Consider the following 20,540-nt stretch of genomic DNA (forward strand, 5'->3'; position numbering starts at 1 on the left):
AGCACTTGTATATCAAAGCAAATTTCAAGAACCATTGGCTCAGTTGTGATCATGTGATATTCAGCATCACGAACTACTCATATTGCCAGACATTGGTTTATCAAGTCAAAATTTATTAAAAATGTTTGCTCATCTTGTGGAACACTCAATTAACTGCAATCCGAGGTTTCACCATATTTCCTTCAATTCTTTGGGCTGCCTTTCTACTCTGCGGCTAAAGTCTTTTCATGCACAAGAGTTTTTAATTTTCATGAAGTCCAATTTGTCCATTTTTTCTTTAGTTACCTATGCCTTTAGTGTCTTATCCAAAAAACCACTGCCAGAGAAGGACAAACATCATATGTTTGCACGTATAGGAGGATTAGGAGGAACTTAACTGAGGAACAAGGGGGAGAAGAAGGGGGGAAATGGTGGGGGAAAGGGAGAGAGGCAAACCATGAGAGACTCTTGATTGCTGACAAAAACTGAGGACTGATGGATGTGCTGATGGGGGGAGGGGGATGGGCATGGAGGAGGGCACTTGTGGGGATGAGCACTGGGTGTTATGTGGAAACTAATTTGACAATAAACTATTTGTAAAAAAAAAGGTTAAGATAATAAATTTTAGTCATTAAATTAAAAAAAATCACTGCCGAATCTAATGCCATGTAGCTATTATCCTATGTTTTGTTCTTAGGGTTATATAGTTTTAGGTCTTACATTTATGTTTTTTGATCCATTTTGAGTTAATTTTTAAATATTGTGTTAGGTAATAGTCCAAATTCATTCTTTTGCATGTGGATATCCAGTTTTCCCAGCTCCATTTGTTTAAAAGACTGTCCTTTTCACACTCAATGGTCTAGGCACCCTTGTCAAAAATCATTTAGACAGGGCGCCTGGATGGTTCAGTTGGTTAAGCATCCAACTTTAGCTCAGGTCAGGATCTCATGGCTTGTGGGTATGAACCCTGCGTTGGGTTCTGTGCTGACAGCTCAGAGCCTGTGATTTGGATTCTGCATCTCCCTCTTTCACTCTCTGCTCCTCTCCATCCCTGCCACCCCTCATCTCTCAAAAATAATAAAAACATTTTAAAAATTAAAAAAACCATTTGGCCAAACATATGGGAGTTTACTTCTTGCCTCTATTTTATTCCATTGATCTACATGTCTGTTTTTTTAGCTAATACCATACTGTTTGATGGTTGTAGCTTTGTAGTAAATTCTGAACGCAGGAAGTATGACTCCTCCAGTTTTGTTCTTTTTCAAGACTGTTTTGGATATTCAGGGTCCCCTGAGATATTATATAAATTTTAGGCTGGGTTTTCTTCTATTTCTGCAAAAAACATCACTGGGAATTTGATATGGATTATACTGAATCTGTAGACTCCTTTGTGTGGTACAAACACTTTAGCAATATTAGGTCTTCCAATCTACCAACATGGGAATGTGTTTTCATTTATTTGGGTCTTCTTTAATTTCTTTCAGCAGTGCTTTATACCTTTCATTGTAGAAGTCTTTAACCTCCTTGGTTAATTCCTATGGAGTTTATTCTTTTCGATGCTATGGCATAGAATAGTTTTTGTACTATCCTTTTCAGATTGTTCTTTGTCCTTTCACTTCTGATATTTTTACATCCAAACATATCTTTTTAAATTTACTCTCAAGTTAGCTAACAGATGGTATAGTCTTGGCTTGAGAGTAGATTCCAGTGATTAATCTCTTACATACAATACCCAGTGCTAATCCCAACAAATACCCTCCTCAGTGCCCATAACCCATCACCACCCCCACCAACTCTGCCATCAACCCTCAGTTTGTTCTCTATATTTAAGAGTCTCTTATGGTTTGCCTCCCTCTCTGTTTCTATCTTATTTTTCCTTCCCTTCCTCTATGGTCATCTGTTAAGTTTCTCAAATTCCGCATATGAGTGAAATCATCTTTCTGTCTTTTCTGACTGACATTTTGCTTAGGATAATACCCTCTAGTTCCATCCATATTGTTGCAAATGGCAAGATTTCATTCTTCTTCATCGTTGAGTAGTATTCCATTGTATATATACACCACATCCTATTTATCCATTCATTAGTCAGTGGACATTTGGGCTCTTTCCATAATTTGGCTATTGTTGATAGTGCTATGAACATTGGGATCAATTCCTAGTAGTGCAATTACTGGGTCATAGGGTAACTCTATTTTTAATTTCTTGAGGAACCTCCACACTAATTTTAATAATTTGAGTCTCTTTTTCTTCTTACTCCATCCAGCTAAAAGTTTGTCAATTTTGTTGATCTTTTTAAAGAATCAACTTCTGGGCTTTTTTTTTTTTTTCTATTCTCTATTTTGTTTATCTCAGCTCTATCTTTATTACTTCCTTCTGCTAGCTTTGGGTTTAATTTGTTTTTTGCCCAATTACTCAAATTGTAAAGTTCAATGGTTGATGAGAGATCTTTCATATTCTTTAATGTAAATATTTATAGCTATAAATTTCCCCCTTAGCACAGCTAAATTTTGATATGTTCTCATTTTCATTCATCTCCAAATATTTTCTAACTTTACTATAATCTCTCCTTTGATCCATATTTTAAAAGTGAACTGTTTAATTTTCATAGATTTCTGAATTTTTCACTGTTACTTTGTTATTGATTTCTAACTTATCTTGCTGTGGTCAGAGAAGATAATTTATATGATACTAATCTTTTAAATCTATCAAGTCTTAACTTGTGGTCTTAATATATGGTCTATCATGGAAAATGTCCTGTGTTCACTTCAGAAGAATATATGAACTAGTTGTTACTGAGTAGACTGTTATGTAGGTCTAGGTGGTTTATTGTGCTCTTTATATACTCTATTTCCTTATTTATATTCTGTTTGTTCTAATGTGAGTAAACTCACAATACTACTGTAGAACTGAGTAATTACTGTAGAACTTTCAATGTTCCCCTATATTTTGTCAGTTGTTGCTTCATATATTCTGATGGTCTGTTATTAGGTACATAAATGTTTATAACTGTTATGTCTTCTTGCTCTATTGAGCCTTTTATTAATATATGATGTCATTCTTTGTCTCTTGTAAACTTTTTTAGATTTAAAGTTTACTCTGTCTGATATTAGTAGAGGCACCCCTGCTCTCTTTTGGTTACCATTGCATGAAATATCTTTTTCCAAACTTTACTTTCAATCTTTTTGTCTTTGGATCCAAAGTGAGTCTCCTATACACAGCACATAGTGGGGGCATAAATTTTTATCCATTTTGGCACACTCAATTTTTTTATTGGAATTTAATCCACTTGTATTTGAAATATAAAATATTACTGATAAGGAGGTTCTTACTCCTGTCACTGTACTATTTGTTTCTCAGATGCTCTATAGCTTTTTCTGTCCCTCATATCCTGCATTACTATCTTCTTTTGTGTTTAGTTTGATTTTTTTGTAGAGAAACATTGATTTCCTTTTGTGTATATTTTATAGCTATTTTCTTTGTGGTTACCATGGTGCTTACGTAAAATATGACAACTTACCTTACTCTTTATATATTCCAAATGTTTAAACTCTTCAACAGTTATGCTGGTATAACCCTTGCAAATTCTGATTTGTGAATATTTTCTTCCATTCTATGGGCTAGACTTTTCACTGTTTTGATAGTATCCTTTCATAAACAAAGTTTTAAATTTTTATCAAGTCCAATTCATCTAAGCGTTTTTCATTTCTGAGTCACGCTTTGGTGTCATATCTAAGAACCCATTACCACATCAAGATCATGAAGATTTATTCACATGTGCTCTTCTGAGAGTTTTATGTTTTTAGCTGCTATATTTAGATCATTAGCCCATTTTCAGTTGGATTTTGCATATAGTATGAGGTAGTGTCCACTCTAAGTATTTTGTATATGGAAAATCAGTTGTCCTAGCATCATCTGTTAAAGAAAATCTTCTTTCCTATTGAATGGACTTTGCACCATTCTCACAACTCAACTGGCCATAGATATATGTTTATTTCCAGATTCTCAATTTTACTTAATTGGTATATTCCTATTCTTATGAGAGTGCCACACTGTTTCAATTACTGTAGTTTTGTGGTTTAAGTTTGCAATTGGGAAATGCAAATCCTCTGACTTTGTTCTTTTTCCAAATTGTTTTTACTGTTAGGGCCTCTTGAGATTCTGTATGAATTAAAAGACTGGCTTTTCTCTTTCTCAGAAAAGGCTATTGGAATTTTGATAGTGATTATGATGGATTAGTAGGTAACTATGGTTACTATGGATTAGTAGGTAACCTACGTCAGTAAGTACTGACGTCTTAACAATATTAGGTTGTCCTACCTGTGAACTTGGGCTGTCTTCACATTTATTTAAGTCTTCTTTAATTTCTTTCAGCAGTGCTTTCTAGTTTTCAGTGCATACTCTTTGTACCTTTTTTGGCTAAACTTATTCTTCAGTATTATAACCTCTGCTCTGTCACTTCAGACCATTCAACTAGTTTTTTTTATATGTCATTCTATTTTTAAGTTTATAATTTTGTGTTTTAACTTCTATGTCTTTGCTAAGATTTTTTTTTAATTTCAAAACAACTTGTTGAAACATTTTTTTTCAATTAGTACATTTTATTTTTTTTACAAATAGTTTATTGTTAAATTAGTTTCCACATAACACCCAGTGCTCATCCCCACAAGTGCCCTCCTCCATGCCCCTCCCCCCTCCCCCCCACATCCCTCAGTCCTCAGTTTTTGTCAGCATTCAAGAGTCTCTCATGGTTTGCCTCTCTCCTTTTCCCCCACCATTTCCCCCCTTCTTCTTCCCCTTGTTCCTCAGTTAAGTTCCTCCTAATCCTCCTATACATGCAAACATATGATGTTTGTCCTTCTCTGCCTGACTTATTTCACTCAGCGTAACACCCTCAAGGTCCATCCATGTTGCTACACATGGCCAGATTTCATTGTTTCTCATTGCCATGGAGTATTTCATGGTATAGATAAACCACATCTTCTTGATCCATTCATCTGTTGATGGACACTTAGGCTCTTTCCATGTTTTAGCTATTGTGGAGAGTGCTGCTATGAACATTGGGGTACATGTGCTCCTATGCATCAGCATTTCTGTATCCCTTGGGTAAATTCCTAGCAGTGCTATTGCTGGGTCATAGGGGAGTTCTATTGTTAGTTTCCTGAGGAACCTCCACACTGTTTTCCAGAGGGGCTGTACCAGTTTACATTCCCACCAACAGTGTAGGAGGGTGCCCGTGTTGAAATATTTTTTATAGTGGCTGCTTTGAAATCTTTTTCAGATAATTCCAATCTCTGATTTACCTCAGTGTTTGTGTCAGTTGATTGTCTTTACTCATATTGTGGGGGTTTTTTTCCACAACAAACAAACAAAGGGTAAAAACAAGAGAGAGAGAGAGGCAAATCAAGAAAAAGAGTCTTGATTATAGAGAACAAACTGATGGTTACCAGAGGGAAGGTGGGTCAAGGGATGGGTGAAACAGGTGATGGGGATTAAAGAGGGCATTTGTCATGATGAGCACTGAGTGATGAAAAGAACTGCTGAATCACTAAATTGTACACCTGAAACTAATAGAACACTATATAAAAACTTAAAAAAAATAATATAGGAAAAGAATGAAAAACTTTGCTGGTGGAAATGTAAACTGGTACAGCCCCTCTGGAAAACAGTGTGGAGGTTCCTCAGGAAACTAACAGTAGAACTCCCCTATGACCCAGCAATAGCACTGCTAGGAATTTACCCAAGGGATACAGAAATGCTGATGCATAGGAGCACATGTACCCCAATGTTCATAGCAGCACTCTCCACAATAGCTAAAACATGGAAAGAGCCTAAGTGTCCATCAACAGACGAATGGATCAAGAAGATGAGGTTTATCTATACCATGGAATACTACATGGCAATGAGAAAGAATGAAATCTGGCCATGTGTAGCAACATGGATGGACCTTGAGGGTGTTATGCTGAGTGAAATAAGTCAGGCAGAGAAGGACAAATATCACATGTTTGCACATATAGGAGGATTAGGAGGAACTTAACGGAGGACCATGGGGGAGAAGAAGGGGAGAAATGATGGGGGAAAGGGAATGAGGCACACCATGAGAGACTTGAATGCTGAGAAAAAACTGAGGACTGATGGGTGTGGGGGGGGAGGGGGAAGATGGGCATGGAAGGGGGGCACTTGTGGGGATGAGTACTGGGTGTTATATGGAAACCAACTTGACAATAAACTATTTGTGAAAAAAAAAACCTTTGCTGCTTTAAAATGTAGAAATCTGGAGTGCCTGGGTGGCTCAGTCATTTACGTGTCCAGCTCTTGGTTTTGGCGCAGACCATGATCTCGTGGTTTGTGAGTTTGAACCCTGTATTGAGCTCTGTGCTGCCGGTACGGAGCCTGCTTGTGCTTCTTTCTCTCTCCCTTTCTCTGCCTCTTCTGTACTCTCTTTCTCTAACTAAATAAATAAACTTAAAAAATTTAAAAAAAAATGTAAAAATCTAATTATCAAAAGAAAATCTGAGCACCACAGAAAAATTAAAAGAAATGCCACAAACTGGAAAAATATACTGTCAATACATATGAAAAACAAGGGATTCTTATGTGGATATAAAAGAAATTGGCCAATTAATATATGAAATAGTTTTTTTCCAAAGGAACCTGGGGGAAAGACTTGAATGTATGCTGCACTAAAGAATAATTCAGCATTTGGGGCACCGAGGTTGCTTAGCTGGTTGAGCATCTGACTTTGGCTCAGGTCATGTTCTTTTCGTTCGTGAGTTCAAGCCCCACATCAGACTCACTGCTGTCAGCAGTGCAGAGCCCACTTCGCTTGGGATCCTCTGTGCCCCTCTCTTTCTGTCCCTGCCCCACTTGTGTTCTCTTTCAAAAGTAAATAAACATAAAAAAAGAATAACTAATTACCCAAAACATGGATGAAAATATGCTAATCTCATGAGGAACCAATTAAATGGAAATTAAAGCCAAAGTTACATATCACTTAACATCTGTAGAATTTGCAAATATAAACATGAAAATATTAAGTTTAATAATGAGAATGTTCACATTCTGTTGCTGGAAGTTTGAACTGGTATGATTACTTCACAAAACAATTTGGCATTATGTAGTAAATTTTAAAATATGACTGTGCCCCAGAAATTTTATGTCCAAGCATATATCCAGAGTATCTATTGTTCATAGCAGCACTGCTTCATCAGTGAAAAAGGGGGAAAAATGCTGTAAACATCCCAAGGGTCCAGTAGCAGAATTGGTAAGTAAATTGTGATATCTTTATATAATGTAATACTGTTCTGTAAAAAAATGAATGAATTGGAACCAGAAACAAAAAACAAAAAGAAAAAAAAAAAACAAAAACCATGGTTTTCTTGGATCTTAGTATGACAGGTAACTTTCTATTTTATTATGTTTATCTTGTCTATTATGTTAGAAGACACTATCCTATTTAAATATTTTATTACATCAGGCAGTAAACCTATTTCAGTTTAGCATACAGGTAGTACCCAGCTTTTATTTTCTGAGGTTTCAATGACAACTTAATTTTCAAAGCCTTTTCAGTATTAATTTGATCTCTTAGTTAATGCGGGGTCACTGGGCTCCCACTGGGTCCTGTTGGTACTGCCTAAGCGAACAGGAGTTTCCCTTCTGGGAGAAGAAGAGGCCCACGGAACAAAGAGCACCCCCAGGCTGGACTTGTTTATGGCTGGTTTCTCTTGTCAGTTATGCCTGCATGTCTGTCCTAGTATCTCCCTAGGGTGGAAAGTATTTTTAGCCCCACAGGAATAAAGAGGATTTCCTGACTGGCACCTGAGGCCCAATCCTACCTTAGTACAGAGAGTACTTTCTCAGTTTGAGACTTCCCCTGGATTCCCTCATGTATCTGGGCAGAAAGAGGGAGTCTCAGGCCCACAGGATCAAAAGCTTCCTCAACCCGGCCACATGGTGGGGCTAGGTCCCTCTTGATGGTTCCACTGGCCCACTCACCCCAGGGTCTTGCTATGAGTGGTGACTCAGGCCCATGGAGATAAACAGGCTTCCCAGACTTGTGTTGAGCTCACTTACAACAGAGTCTCTATTGCTCCTGTGCCAGGGTATGTATCAGCGGGGGAGGGGTATTTCAGCCCTCCTGGGGAAGGAAAGGATTTCCCCTGTCCACTAATTGTTGGCAAGGCTCCCTGTCCATTCTTCATGCCAGGGGTAGTTGAGTCACCTGAAGTCAGAGAGGCTTCCTTTTGATTCTGGAGTGGAATGAACCTATCTAGACTGACTTCTATTGTCAAGTTAGGGGTTAGACAGGGCTGGGTCTTGGTTGCCTTCGTTGGGGGGAGTACATTAAGATGTGGATCCCTGTGTTGCTCTTCCAGGCTGGAACCAATTTGCAGCCTTCTTACCACTTTCAAGCTCTTCTTTCTTTGGCTCTACATTATTTCCAGGGTTTACAGTTGTGCTGGAGAGGCAAGGAGAAATGGGCCCATACCATACCATTTGTCTAGACCAGAAATCAATAGTGTCTTTAAGCTCCTAATTTTGATAAAAACTAATATATTAAATTTTTCTTTTGTTTTTTGCTTTCTGTGACCTGAAACACTTTTTCTACATCCAAGTAAAGACAGTATCTATGGTTTACTCTAAAGGCGCTATAGTTTTAGCTCTGACAGTCAAATCAGTAATCCATCATGAAATGGTTTTTTGTGTGTAGTGTGAGTTAAACTAAAGTTTTGTTTTTTCTACATATATCTATATCTATCTATAGCTATCTAGATATACATCCTTCCAATCATTACAGCATTATTTATTGAAAACATCTTCCTTTCCCCCATCAGATTTCTTTGGTGCCTTTGTCAAAAGTCAAATGACTGTATTAAAGAGAGTTTACTTCTGGGCTTTCTGTTTCGTAGATCTATTGGTGATCATATGCCAGTAACATTCTAATGACTACTGTAGTTTTAAAATAGTCTTGAAGGCAAATAATACATTCTTCCAACTTTATTATTCTAATTTTATAAAACTGTTTTGTATATTTTATGTATTCTGCATTTGCAAATATACCTATATGTGAAAACACGAAGTCTCAAGTACTCTAAATATGCTGGTAAGACATCTGCTTATCAGAGGTTGAGAGATAAAGCCTATAAAGATTCAGGGCCTTGCTAATTGGTAAAAAAATTTTTTTATGGGTCAATGGTCTGATGTCAGGATATGACCTCAAAATAAAGAATAATTTGCTGCATACTGTGCTCTTGGTCACTTAAAAGAAACACTGCATTGGGTGAGCCTCTTATTAGTGAGGTCCCTTTTTTGAATTTTGTAGGTGGCGTATATCACACTTGAGAGTCCTGATCAATCATACCTGTTTATCAAGTTAAGACTTTTCAGTGGAGACCAGAACAAGAAATAAAAGTCTGCAGTAGGGGTATAGGCACACAACATACCTTAGCCGAGGGACCTATTTTATAGTAAAGGAGGTACAATGATGGGCACCTAACCACTGGATCCAAAATTCTTGCCATATTCCACATCATGTGGAAGCAGCAGGGCTGGGAGAAGAAACTGAAGATGTCTATTAAATTTCAGCTAAGGCACTGGCTTAAGGACAACACTCTGTTAATGTGGGGTGCTGTTATTGTTCTACAACATGCAGTCTATGTAGTTAGCAATCACTGATAAATGGCTCTGTGTCCCCAGAAGCTAGAACATTAGGGGTATAGGAACCAAGACTTAGAAGTCAAATTGGCCCTTCTTATCATTACCTACCAAAGACCTTCCCAAGGAATGTATACTTTCTATCATCACAACCCCATGCTCTGCTGTATTAAAGACTTGCTTCCTGGGGTAGGAGAAACATTCTAAGAGGGGACAAAGTAGAACTTCCATTGAGACTTGTATGATTACCACTGACAATACTCAGCCAGGTACACTAGTATACCTGCATATAAACAAGTTATTACATGAGAGTGAGCTGGGCTAAGGTTGCTGTTATACAATGAAAGAAGAGAGAGGTATTTCTGAAATGTGGGGGTTTCACTGGGGCACATCTTGGTTTGCTTATTTTTCCACTGATAATAGTAAAAATGCATTTTGCAACAACCACAGCCTGACAACTAAGGGCTCAAGAAGGGTATGGCTCACCTGAACGGCCCAGCAAGGTAGACCATTTGAAGTGCTGGTCAAGAGTGACTAAAATTTAGAACGTAAATGTGTAAATATTTCCTTATATTAAAATCCTTTTGTTGAAATAGCTGCAGTAGTGTCTGTGCCCCCATGCAGATTGTGACTAACAGAAATATGCACAAATTACAATCAAAGGACAGAAAAGGAAGGGATGAGTGTGAACCTGAATGGGAGTTTGGGTGGAAGTTCACAGTAGCACTCCTATGGTAGAGGGAATAATGTGACCAAACACCCAGAAGCAAAAAAGTACTATGGTACATCTAGGGAACCTCCAGCAGGTTATGTACTGCATACTACACGGTACAGTAAGAAGTGGAAGAAATGGGATTGGAGTGGTATCTAGGTACCATGACAGATCAGCCATATATCTTGGGTAAAGCACTCTGGACATGAGCCTAAGGCAATGGGAAGCTACAAAAGTCTTTTAATTAGAACAATGACATGATCATATCTTAGGTATAGATAGATCATTGTGGGACTTGTGTATAAACAAAAGATCCTGTCAAAAAAGTCCATTAAGCTGGGAAAAAGCTAGTAAATACTAGAAGATTTATGCTATACATGAAGTCAGCAACAGAGATCAAAAAGTATGTTCAGAAAACCAGACCAAGCATGTTGTACATTAAATCCCTGGGAACATACTCATCTTAAACATTCTCATTACACACACAAAATGGTTATTCTGTAAGATGATGAATATGTTAACTAACCTTACTGTGGTAATCATTTCCTAATATATATGTGTGTGTTTCAATAATCACATTGTACATCTTTTTTTCTTCACATTGTACATCTTACACTTACACAACATTATATGTCAATTATATCTCAATAAAGCTGGGAAAAACAGACCAAACACCTAAGCAAATAACTGGGGGGAACTTTGGTGGCTGGAACCTAGTACAAATATTTGAGGACACAAGCACAGTCATTTAGTAATGAGAAATATCATTTGAAATGGCACTTAACACACTTTGAGCCAATGCATATTATTGAGCCTAATTCAATTATCAGCAATGGATAATTTTGACTTAGTAAATGGAAGGAAGCTGGTACAGAAGTACGAGTCACAGAAGGATGAAACATACAGAAGGAATATATATTATCCTACTATATTATTATTATCTTACTATATATTCTGTATTATTACTTTTGCCTTCTACTAACCTGCACCTGCATTCTAAACACAGAATTTGGCTCCATGTCTAGGTATTACAGATAGACTATTTCCATCACCTCCAGCACAAAATGTCTCATAAGATCTGCTAAGTTCAAAGCACTGTCTTTCTTTCTCCTTCACATGAGCTATGTTATAATCAGATCCTTTCTCAGCACCTATGCATGTCCTGGTTATGAATCAATATGTCTGAGCTTTAGGGTTTTTCCTAGTGATTTTTGAGAGAACTTAAACTCTATGTTTCAAAGAAAGAGGATTTTTTCCCCATGCTTGGTTCTTTGTTAATGAAAATATATCCGCTCACCACTCTGTAGAACCAGAAGGGATGCCAGAGTAGTCAAATTTTCCCCTGAATCTGAGGCCTTCTGGGTGCAGTTCTTTCCTTATCATAGTGCAATAGTTAATTAACAGCATAGAAAAAAATTACTCAGATCTGGATTTATAATCTTGCTCTATTGTATACTGGTAGCTTGATCTTGGGAAAACTGGTTTCTTCATTTATAAACTAGGGTTAGTAATATTAAAGTCATTATAATCCTAGAAACTGGAAACGCAACTACTAGAAAACTATGTATTTAGAAAACTCGAAATAAAACAATCTCACCTGAAGTGGAAGAGGATCACTGCTGCTTTTGAAGTTACAGTCAAAAATGATAGCAGCCATTATTTTATGAGGTCCATAATAATACTTAATGAACTTCTCAAACTCCAGTTCTGAAGCAAACCCTCTAACTGTAGAGAGGATAAATTGTTCAGTATAATGGAAATATCTGATAATTCCTCCTGAGGGGAGATACAAAGCTTATCCCAATATTGTAAATTTAAAAACACGGTTTTTCAAATATTGGTATCACAACTACTTACTAGATACTGGAGGTTCAAAACAATTCTAGGTATTTTTTAAAACTTTATTCCAATTTTAAATAATAATTATAAAATATATAAGTCATTAATCATAAGGGAAATGTAAATCAAAATCATAGTGAGATACCACTTCACATCCACTGAGATAGTTACAATCAAAAAGGCAAAAGGTAATAAGTTCTGGTGATATTATGGAAAAACTGGAACCTTCATACACTGCTGACCTGAATAGCAAATGGTACAGCAACTTTAGATAACAGTTTGGTAGCCCCTCAAAAAGTTACACATAGTTACTACATGACATATTCATTCCACTCTTAGGTATACAGGAAAAGAAATGAAAATATATGAGTGTTCAGAGAAGTATCATTTATGATAGCCAAAAGGTGGAAACAACCCAAATGTCCATCAACTGATGAAGGATATACCAAATGAATACAGCATATCCATACAGTAAGTTAGAACTTGGCAATGAAAAGGAATGAAGTATTAATACAAACCACTACACAGGAAAACCTTGAAAATATTATGCTAAGTGAAAAAAGCCAGGCACAATAGCCCACCATTTCCATTAATATAAAATTTATATAAAAGATTTCTTTATAAGCCATTTATATAAAAGGTTTATAAGAAGCAAATGTACAGAGACAGAAAGTAGATTACTGTTTTCCTCATTCTGGTGGGATGGGAAATTGTAAAGTCATGGCTAAAGGTAACAGGATTTATTTTTGGTGATGAAAATGCTCTACAACTGTTTGTGGTAATGAATGCACAACTCTGTGAATATACTAAAAGCCACCAAATTATATGTTTTAAATAGGTAAATGTATGGTATATGCCTTATTTTTTAAAAAGCTGTGTCACAGTTTTTCTTTTCTTTTTTTAAGTTAGGCTCCCTGCCCAATGTGAAGCTTGAACTTACAACCCTGAAATCAAGAGTCACATGCTCTACTGATCCTGAGATCTAGAGTCAAAGTTACCAACTGAGTCAACCAGGAGCCCACAAAAAGGTGTCTTAAAAACCAGATAAATCAGAAGGAGATCACTTCAAACTGCACTTAAAAATACAACTCATTTGATAGCTCAAGAGCTGTATAGAGATAATAGAGGAAGGAGTCAATGAAGACAGATCAGTAGAAATTACCTAATTTGAATGAGAGAGGAAAACAATGGGAAAAATCTTGAATAGACCCTTAATGACCTATGGGACAATACATGTTTGAGAAATAATTGTTGAAAACTCATCACATTTCGTGCACGATAGAAACTTACAGATTCACAAGGATCAGTGAACCCCTAACAGAATAAACCAAAAGAAATCCACACTTGGACATATCATAATAATAGTTTTGACAAATAAAGACAGAAAATATCTTGAAAGTAGCCAGAGAGAAATTATACATTACCTATAGAAAAACAAACAAATGCAGATTCTTTTAAAAAACCAAGGAAGTAAGAACAAAGCAGCAAAAGCTTTTTATTTTTTGTTCAATTTAATTTTTTTATATTTTATTTTTTTTAAAATAGTTTATGGTCAAGTTGGTTTCCATATAACACCCAGTGCTCATCCCACAAGTGCCCTCCTCCATGCGCATCACCTCCTTTCCCCTCCCCTCCACCCCCATCAGCCCTCAGTTTGTTCTCAGTATCCAAGAATCTCTTATGGTTTGCCTCCCTTCCTCTCCCCCCATTCTTCTCCCCTTGGTCCTCCATTAGGTTCCTCCTAATCCTCCTATACGTGCAAACATATGGTATCTGTCCTCTGCCTAACTTGCTTCACTCAGCATAACACCCTCAAGGTCCATCCATGTTGCTACACATGGCCAGATTTCATTGTTTCTCATTGCCATGTAGTATTCTGTCGTATAGATAAACCACATCTCCTTGATCCATTTGTCCACTGATGGACACTTAGGCTCTTTCCATGTTTTGGCTATTGTTGAGAGTGCTGCTATGAACATTGGGGTACATGTGCTCCTATGTCTCAGCATTTCTGTATCCCTTGGGTAAATTCCTAGCAGTGCTATTGCTGGGTCATAGGGGGGTTCTATTGTTAATTTTTTGAGGAACCTCCACACTGTTTTCCAGAGGGGCTGCACCAGCACATAAAAAGAATTATCCACCAAGATCAAGTGGGATTCATTCCTGGTATACAGGGCTGGTTCAATATTCACAAATCAATCAATGTGATACATCACATCAACAAAAGAAAAGATAAAATCATATGATCCTGTCGATAGATGAAGAAAAAGCATTGACAAAATACAGCATCCCCCTTTTTTTTTTTAAATTTTTATTTATTTCTAGGAGAGAGAGAGAGAGAAAGAGAGAGAGAGAGACAGCGTGAACAGGGGAGGGTCAGAGAGAGAGGGAGATACAGACTCTGAAATAGGCTCCAGGCTCTGAGCTGGCAGTCAGCACAGAGCCCAACATGGGGCTCGAACCCACGAACCGCGAGATCATGACCTAAGCGACAGTCGGACGCTTAACCGACTAAGCCACCCAGGCGCCCCACAGCATCCCTTCTTAATAAAGACCCTCAAGAAAGTCGTGATAGAAGGAACTTACTTAAACATCATAAAAGCCATCTATGAGAGCCCTCAGCTAACATCATCCTCAACAGGGAAAAACTGAGAGCTTTCCCCCTAAGAGCAAATGCTTTTTAAATGTTGAAAAGACTGTCAACCCAAAATTTTATACCAAATGAAAATAATCTTCAGGAATGAAGATGAATTAAAGACATTCCCAGATGAAGGAAAACAAAGAGAATTCATTGCTAGTAGACCTGTTCTAAAAAACTGTTAAATAAATTTCTTCTGGAAGAAGGAAAATGATACAAGAAAGAAACGTGGAATTTCAAGAACAAAGTTATAAGCAAGAACTATGGTAAATATCTGGTTAAATAGTTTTCTCTTATTAAACTCTTTAAAATATGTGTGTAAAATGTAACACTTCCTATTATAGCTTTCAGCTTATTTAGATGTGAAAACTATAACCTGAAGAGAGAACTATAAAGGGATCTATACAGTGGTAAACATTTGCTTTTACAATAAAATAGTAAAATATTCTAAACTGACTGAAAAATTAGGCATGCATAATTTTACCTCTAAGAGCAACCACTAATAATAATATATACCAGAAGTCCAATTTTTCATTTTTTCAGGAATGGTATGATGCCTAAAAATTCTTCAACTTACTCTTTATAAAGTTACAAAGATTTTCTTCTATACTCTCTCCTAAATGTTTTATCAGTTTACTTTTAGATCTGTGATCCATTTTGATGTATTTTCTAAGAGTGAAGTTCATGCTTTTAGCTACTGATGTCCAATTGTTCAGTACCATTTGTTGAAAAGATTATCCTTCCACTATTGTAAAAAAATATTTTGGCATATTTGTGTCTGGATTGTGTCTGGATTCTCCACAGGTATAACTTGTTTTATTGTACTTTGCAGATATTGAGTTGCTTACATATTGAAGGTTTATAGCAACCCTGAGTCAAGCAAGTCTACTGGCCCATTTTTCCAACAGCATTTGCTCATTTCATGTCTCTATGTCACATTTTGGTATTTCATACAATATTTCAAACTTTTTCATCATTGTTTTATTTGTATGGTGATATGTAATCTGTGATTATGACTCATTGAAAGCTCTGATGATAGTCAAAATTTTTTAGCAATAACAAGTATTTTTTTAAAGATTTATTCATTTTTGAGAGAGAGAGAGCGAGAGAGAGAGTGATGAAAGGACAGAGAAGGAGACACAAAAACTGAAGCAGTTTCTAGGCTCTGAGCTGTTAGCACAGAGCCTGATGTAGGGCTTGAACTCATGAACCGTGAGATCATGACCTGAGCTGAAGTCAGATGCTTAACCAACTGAGCAACACAGGCACCCAAATAACAAGTATTATTTAACTAAAGTATGCAATGCTTTCTTAGACATAACGCTACTGAACACTTAACAGACTACAGTATAGTATAAACATAAATTTTATATGTCCTAGGAAACGAAAACATTCATCTGACTAGCTTTACTGTGATATTTGCTTTACTGCAGTGGTTTGAAACTGAACTGCAATATCTCCCTGTAGTATGCCTATATTGTTTCATAGATTATGTGTCTACCCCTCCACCAATAACACATTGTCTTTACAACTACAGTTATGCTGCAAGTTTTAAAACTGGGAAGTGTGGGGTGCCTGGGTGGCTCAACTGGCTAAGTATCTGACTCTCGATTTCAGCTTAGGCCATAATCTCATGGTTATGAGATTGGGCCCCACATTGGGTTCTGCATTGGGTGTGCAGCCTGCTTCATATTCCCTCTACCCCTCTCTCTCACTCTCTTTCTGTCTCTCTCCCTTTGCCCCTCCCCCCACAAAATAAAATAAAAATAGGAGTTGTGATTTCTCTGATTTTACTCATTTTTAAAAACATCACTTTATCTCCACTGAAAAGCAATTTAATAAGTTTTACAGAAAATCTTAATTTCTAACCTTTTACACTGATGTTCAGATTCCTCTTCACATTCTCAGTAATGTCATTTACCACATTAATATTAGAAGGCACATAAATCAATTCCCAATCTCCAGAATTTATGAGGAAAGGAGGCAGAGTATTGATGGGTTGAGAAGTAAAATTGTAAGGTCCAACAATCTTTATATTAATAATTGTACGGAATACCAAAATCATCATTGGAAACACCAGCGCTGATAAGACTTCCAATATTAAACTAAAGAAATGTCTCCTCTAGAAGAGGAACAAAAAGATGGAGTGAATTAATCTGAGAACACACATTCAATGCAAATGGATAGCTGTATGATATTGAACTTCTGCCAATTTCACTCTGAACAGCCAAGTGCTTCCCAGGGTATCTTGTACCATCCCTACCTTCTCCCCTCCCAACTTTCTTATAGGTCATACTATACTATTGATTAACTCAATTTTATACATTTAGAATAGCTCCAAAATTGATTTTTTCAAAAGCACGTACACACATATCCCTCAACTGCAACAAGTGGGAATTTATGAACATTTTATATGGATGCCTTCACTCACCTTTAAAGTGAAATTTTTCCAGAGTAGCACTGCAAATTGGTTGAATGTCAACAAATCCATTCTTCCACAATTCAACTCTGGGGATACAGGAAAGGTTTGATAATGTTAAGTTACCTAATAATGTGAAAATCAAGCAAATAAAGACATAAGGCCACTACATAATAAGTCAATCCAGCAAGAAAATATAACATTTAAAAATATACACACACCCTTTATATGAGCACCAAAATATATAAAGCAAATATTAACATACCTAAAGGGGGAAATGATGGCAGTATATAATAGGGGATTTTCATACCCCATGGATAAGTCATCCAGACAGAAAATCCATAAGGTAACATCAGTCTTAAACAACACATTGTACCTGATGGACTTAATATATATATACAAAACATTCCATACAAAAGTTGAATACACATTCTTCTCAAATGCACACAGAATATTTTCCAGAATTGATCACATGTAAAATCACAAAACTCATCTCAATAAATTCAAGAAAACTGAAGTCATATCAAGCATTTTTCTAAAACAAGGATATAAACTAAAGTCAATTACAAGAAAACTAGAAAACTACAAATATGTGGAGGTTAAACATGTTACTGATCAACAACTAGTTCAGAGAAGAAATCAAGAGAGAAATAAAAAAAATACCCTGTGGACAAATGCAAACAGAATTATGAAACACCAAAATATATGATATGCAGCAAAACTGGTTTTAAGGGCAATTTAGGCCTATCTCAATAAACAACAGATATATCAAATAAACAATCTAATTTTACAACTAAAGGAACTTGAAAAAGAATAAACAAAGATGAGAGTTACAAGAAAGGAAATAATAAAGATTAGAATGGAAATAAATTAGAGACTAAAAAGAAAATAGAAAAGATCAATGAAATTAAGAGCTAGGCCTTTGACAAGATAAACAAAACTGACAAAACTTTAGCTAGACTCACCAAGAAAAAGAGAGAGTGCAGATAAAATCACAAATAAAAGATGAAAATTTACAACTATTACCACAGAAATAAAAAGGATCATAAGAGACCACTATGTAAAATTATAGCCAACAACCTGAATAACTTAGTAGAAATAAGTTCCTAGAAATTTATAATCTTCCAAGAATGAAATGTGAATAGGTAAGTCTGAATAGACCAATTATTAGATAAGAGAATGTTATCAGTAATCAAAAACCTCCCAACAAACTAAACTCTAGGAACAGGCAGCTTCACTGGTGAATACTAACAAACTATCAAAAAAGAATTAGTACTGGGGCGCCTGGGTGGCTCAGTCGGTTAAGCATCCGACTTCGGCTCAGGTCACGACCTCACGGCTTGTAGGTTCGAGGCCCGTATCGGGCTCTGTGCTGACAGCTAGCTCAGAGCCTGGAGCCTGCTTCAGATTCTGTGTCTCCCTCTCTCTCTGACCCTCCCCTGCTCACGCTGTCTCTCTCTCTCTCAGAAATAAACATTAAAAAAAAAAAAGAATTAGTACTTAACCTTCTCAAACTTCTTCAAAAAATAAATGAAGAGGAGGAAACAGTTCCAAACTCAGTTAAAAAGGTTAGCATTACTCTGTATCAAAACTAGACAAGAACACCACAAAAAATAAAATTACAGGCCAGTATCCCTGGTAAATACAGATGTAAAAATACTCAACAAACTATTAACAAACCAGGGGCACCTGTGTGGCTCAGTTGGTTAAGCATCTGACTTAGGCTCAGGTTGTGATCTTGCAGTTCAGAGATCGAGCCCCGTATTGGGCTCTGTGCTGAAAGCTCAGAGCCTGGAGCCTGTTTCAGATTCTGTGTCTCCCTCCCTCTCCCCCTCCCCAACTTGTGCTGTCTCTCTCTCGCCTTCAAAAATAAAAATAAACATTAAAAAATTAAACTGTGCTTAAAATACAGTTACCCCTTCTTTAAAAAAAGGTATTAACAAACCAAATTAAATAATATATTAAAAGGATCAAATACAACAATTAATTGCATTTTATTTCAGGGATGCAAGGATTGTTCAACATCTGCAAATCAATGTGATATACCACATTGACAAAATAAAAGGTAAAAATGGTATGATCATTTCAATAGATGCAGAAGACGTATCTGACAAAATTTATCATCCATTTATGATAAAACCCTCAGCAAAGTGAAAACAGAGGGAACATACCTCAACATAATAAAGGCCATATATGCTGACCTACAGCTAATATCATATTAATGGTGAAAAGCTGAAAGCTAAGATCAGGAACAAAACAAGGCTGTCCACTATTCCCTCTTTTATTCAGCATAGTCTTAGCCACAGCAATCAGACAAGAAAATGAAATAAAAGGTATCCAAATTTGAAAGAAATAAGTAAAACTATCACATTTTCCAGGCGACATGCTGCCATATATAAAAAATCCTAAAAACTACACTAAAACAGAATAAAGGAATTCAATAAAGTTGCAGAATACAAAATTAATATACAAAAACTTGTTGCATTTCTATACACTGACAATAAACAATAAGAGAGAAAAATCGTGAAAATAATCCCATTTACAGCTGTACAAGAAAAAAATAAGATACCTAGGAATAAATTTAACCATGGAGGTGAAAGACCTGCATACTGAACTCCATAATACATTGTTGGAAAAACAGGAGAAGACACAAACAAATAGAACAATTATTCCATGCTCATGGATTATTAGAATAGTTAAAATGTCCATGTTACCAAAAGCAATCTACAGATTCAAAATAATCCCTATCAAAATTCCAATGACTGTTTTTTTTAATAGTTTATTGTCAAATTAGTTTCCACATAACACTCAGTGCTCATCCCCACAAGTGTCCTCCTCCATGCCCATCCCCCCCTCCCCCCACATCCATCAGTCCTCAGTTTTTGTCAGCATTCAAGAGTCTCTCATGGTTTGCTTCTCTCCCTTTCCCCCACCATTTCTGCCCTTCTTCTCCCCCTTGTTCCTCCGTCAAGTTCCTCCTAATCCTCCTATACGTGCAAACATATGATATTTGTCCTTCTCTGCCTGACTTATTTCGCTCAGCATAACACCCTCAAGGTCCATCCATGTTGCTACACATGGCCAGATTTCATTGTTTCTCATTGCCATGTAGTATTCCAATGACTGTTTTTAACAAAACTAGACTAATTCTAAAATTTATACAGAACCACAAAGACCTTGAATAGCCAAAACAATCTTGAGAAAGAAGAACACAGCTAACAGGTACCATGCTCTCTGATTTCAAACTACACTTCCAAGCTATAATAATCAGAACAGTACTATATTGGCATAAAAACAGAAAC

At 36.5% G+C, this 20,540-nt stretch overlaps 1 protein-coding gene across 1 annotated transcript in view; it reads right to left on the reverse strand.

The window, feature by feature from the left end:
* Nucleotides 1-264: 264 nt before the first annotated feature.
* LOC144228657 (uncharacterized) overlaps nucleotides 265-20,540 on the reverse strand; it is a 30,182-nt gene continuing 9,906 nt past the window's right edge. The window contains exons 2-4 of the mRNA XM_077760564.1: nucleotides 17,251-17,327; nucleotides 11,940-12,067; nucleotides 265-316 (exon numbers count right to left, since the gene is read on the reverse strand). Of these exons, the coding sequence (XP_077616690.1) occupies nucleotides 302-316; nucleotides 11,940-12,067; nucleotides 17,251-17,327 (220 nt within the window). The 3' untranslated portion in view covers nucleotides 265-301. The remainder of the gene's footprint in view (nucleotides 317-11,939; nucleotides 12,068-17,250; nucleotides 17,328-20,540) is intronic.

The sequence above is a fragment of the Crocuta crocuta genome, unplaced genomic scaffold (assembly GCF_008692635.1).
Source record: "Crocuta crocuta isolate KB4526 unplaced genomic scaffold, BGI_CrCroc_1.0 scaffold73, whole genome shotgun sequence".
NCBI classification, from domain to species: domain Eukaryota; kingdom Metazoa; phylum Chordata; class Mammalia; order Carnivora; family Hyaenidae; genus Crocuta; species Crocuta crocuta.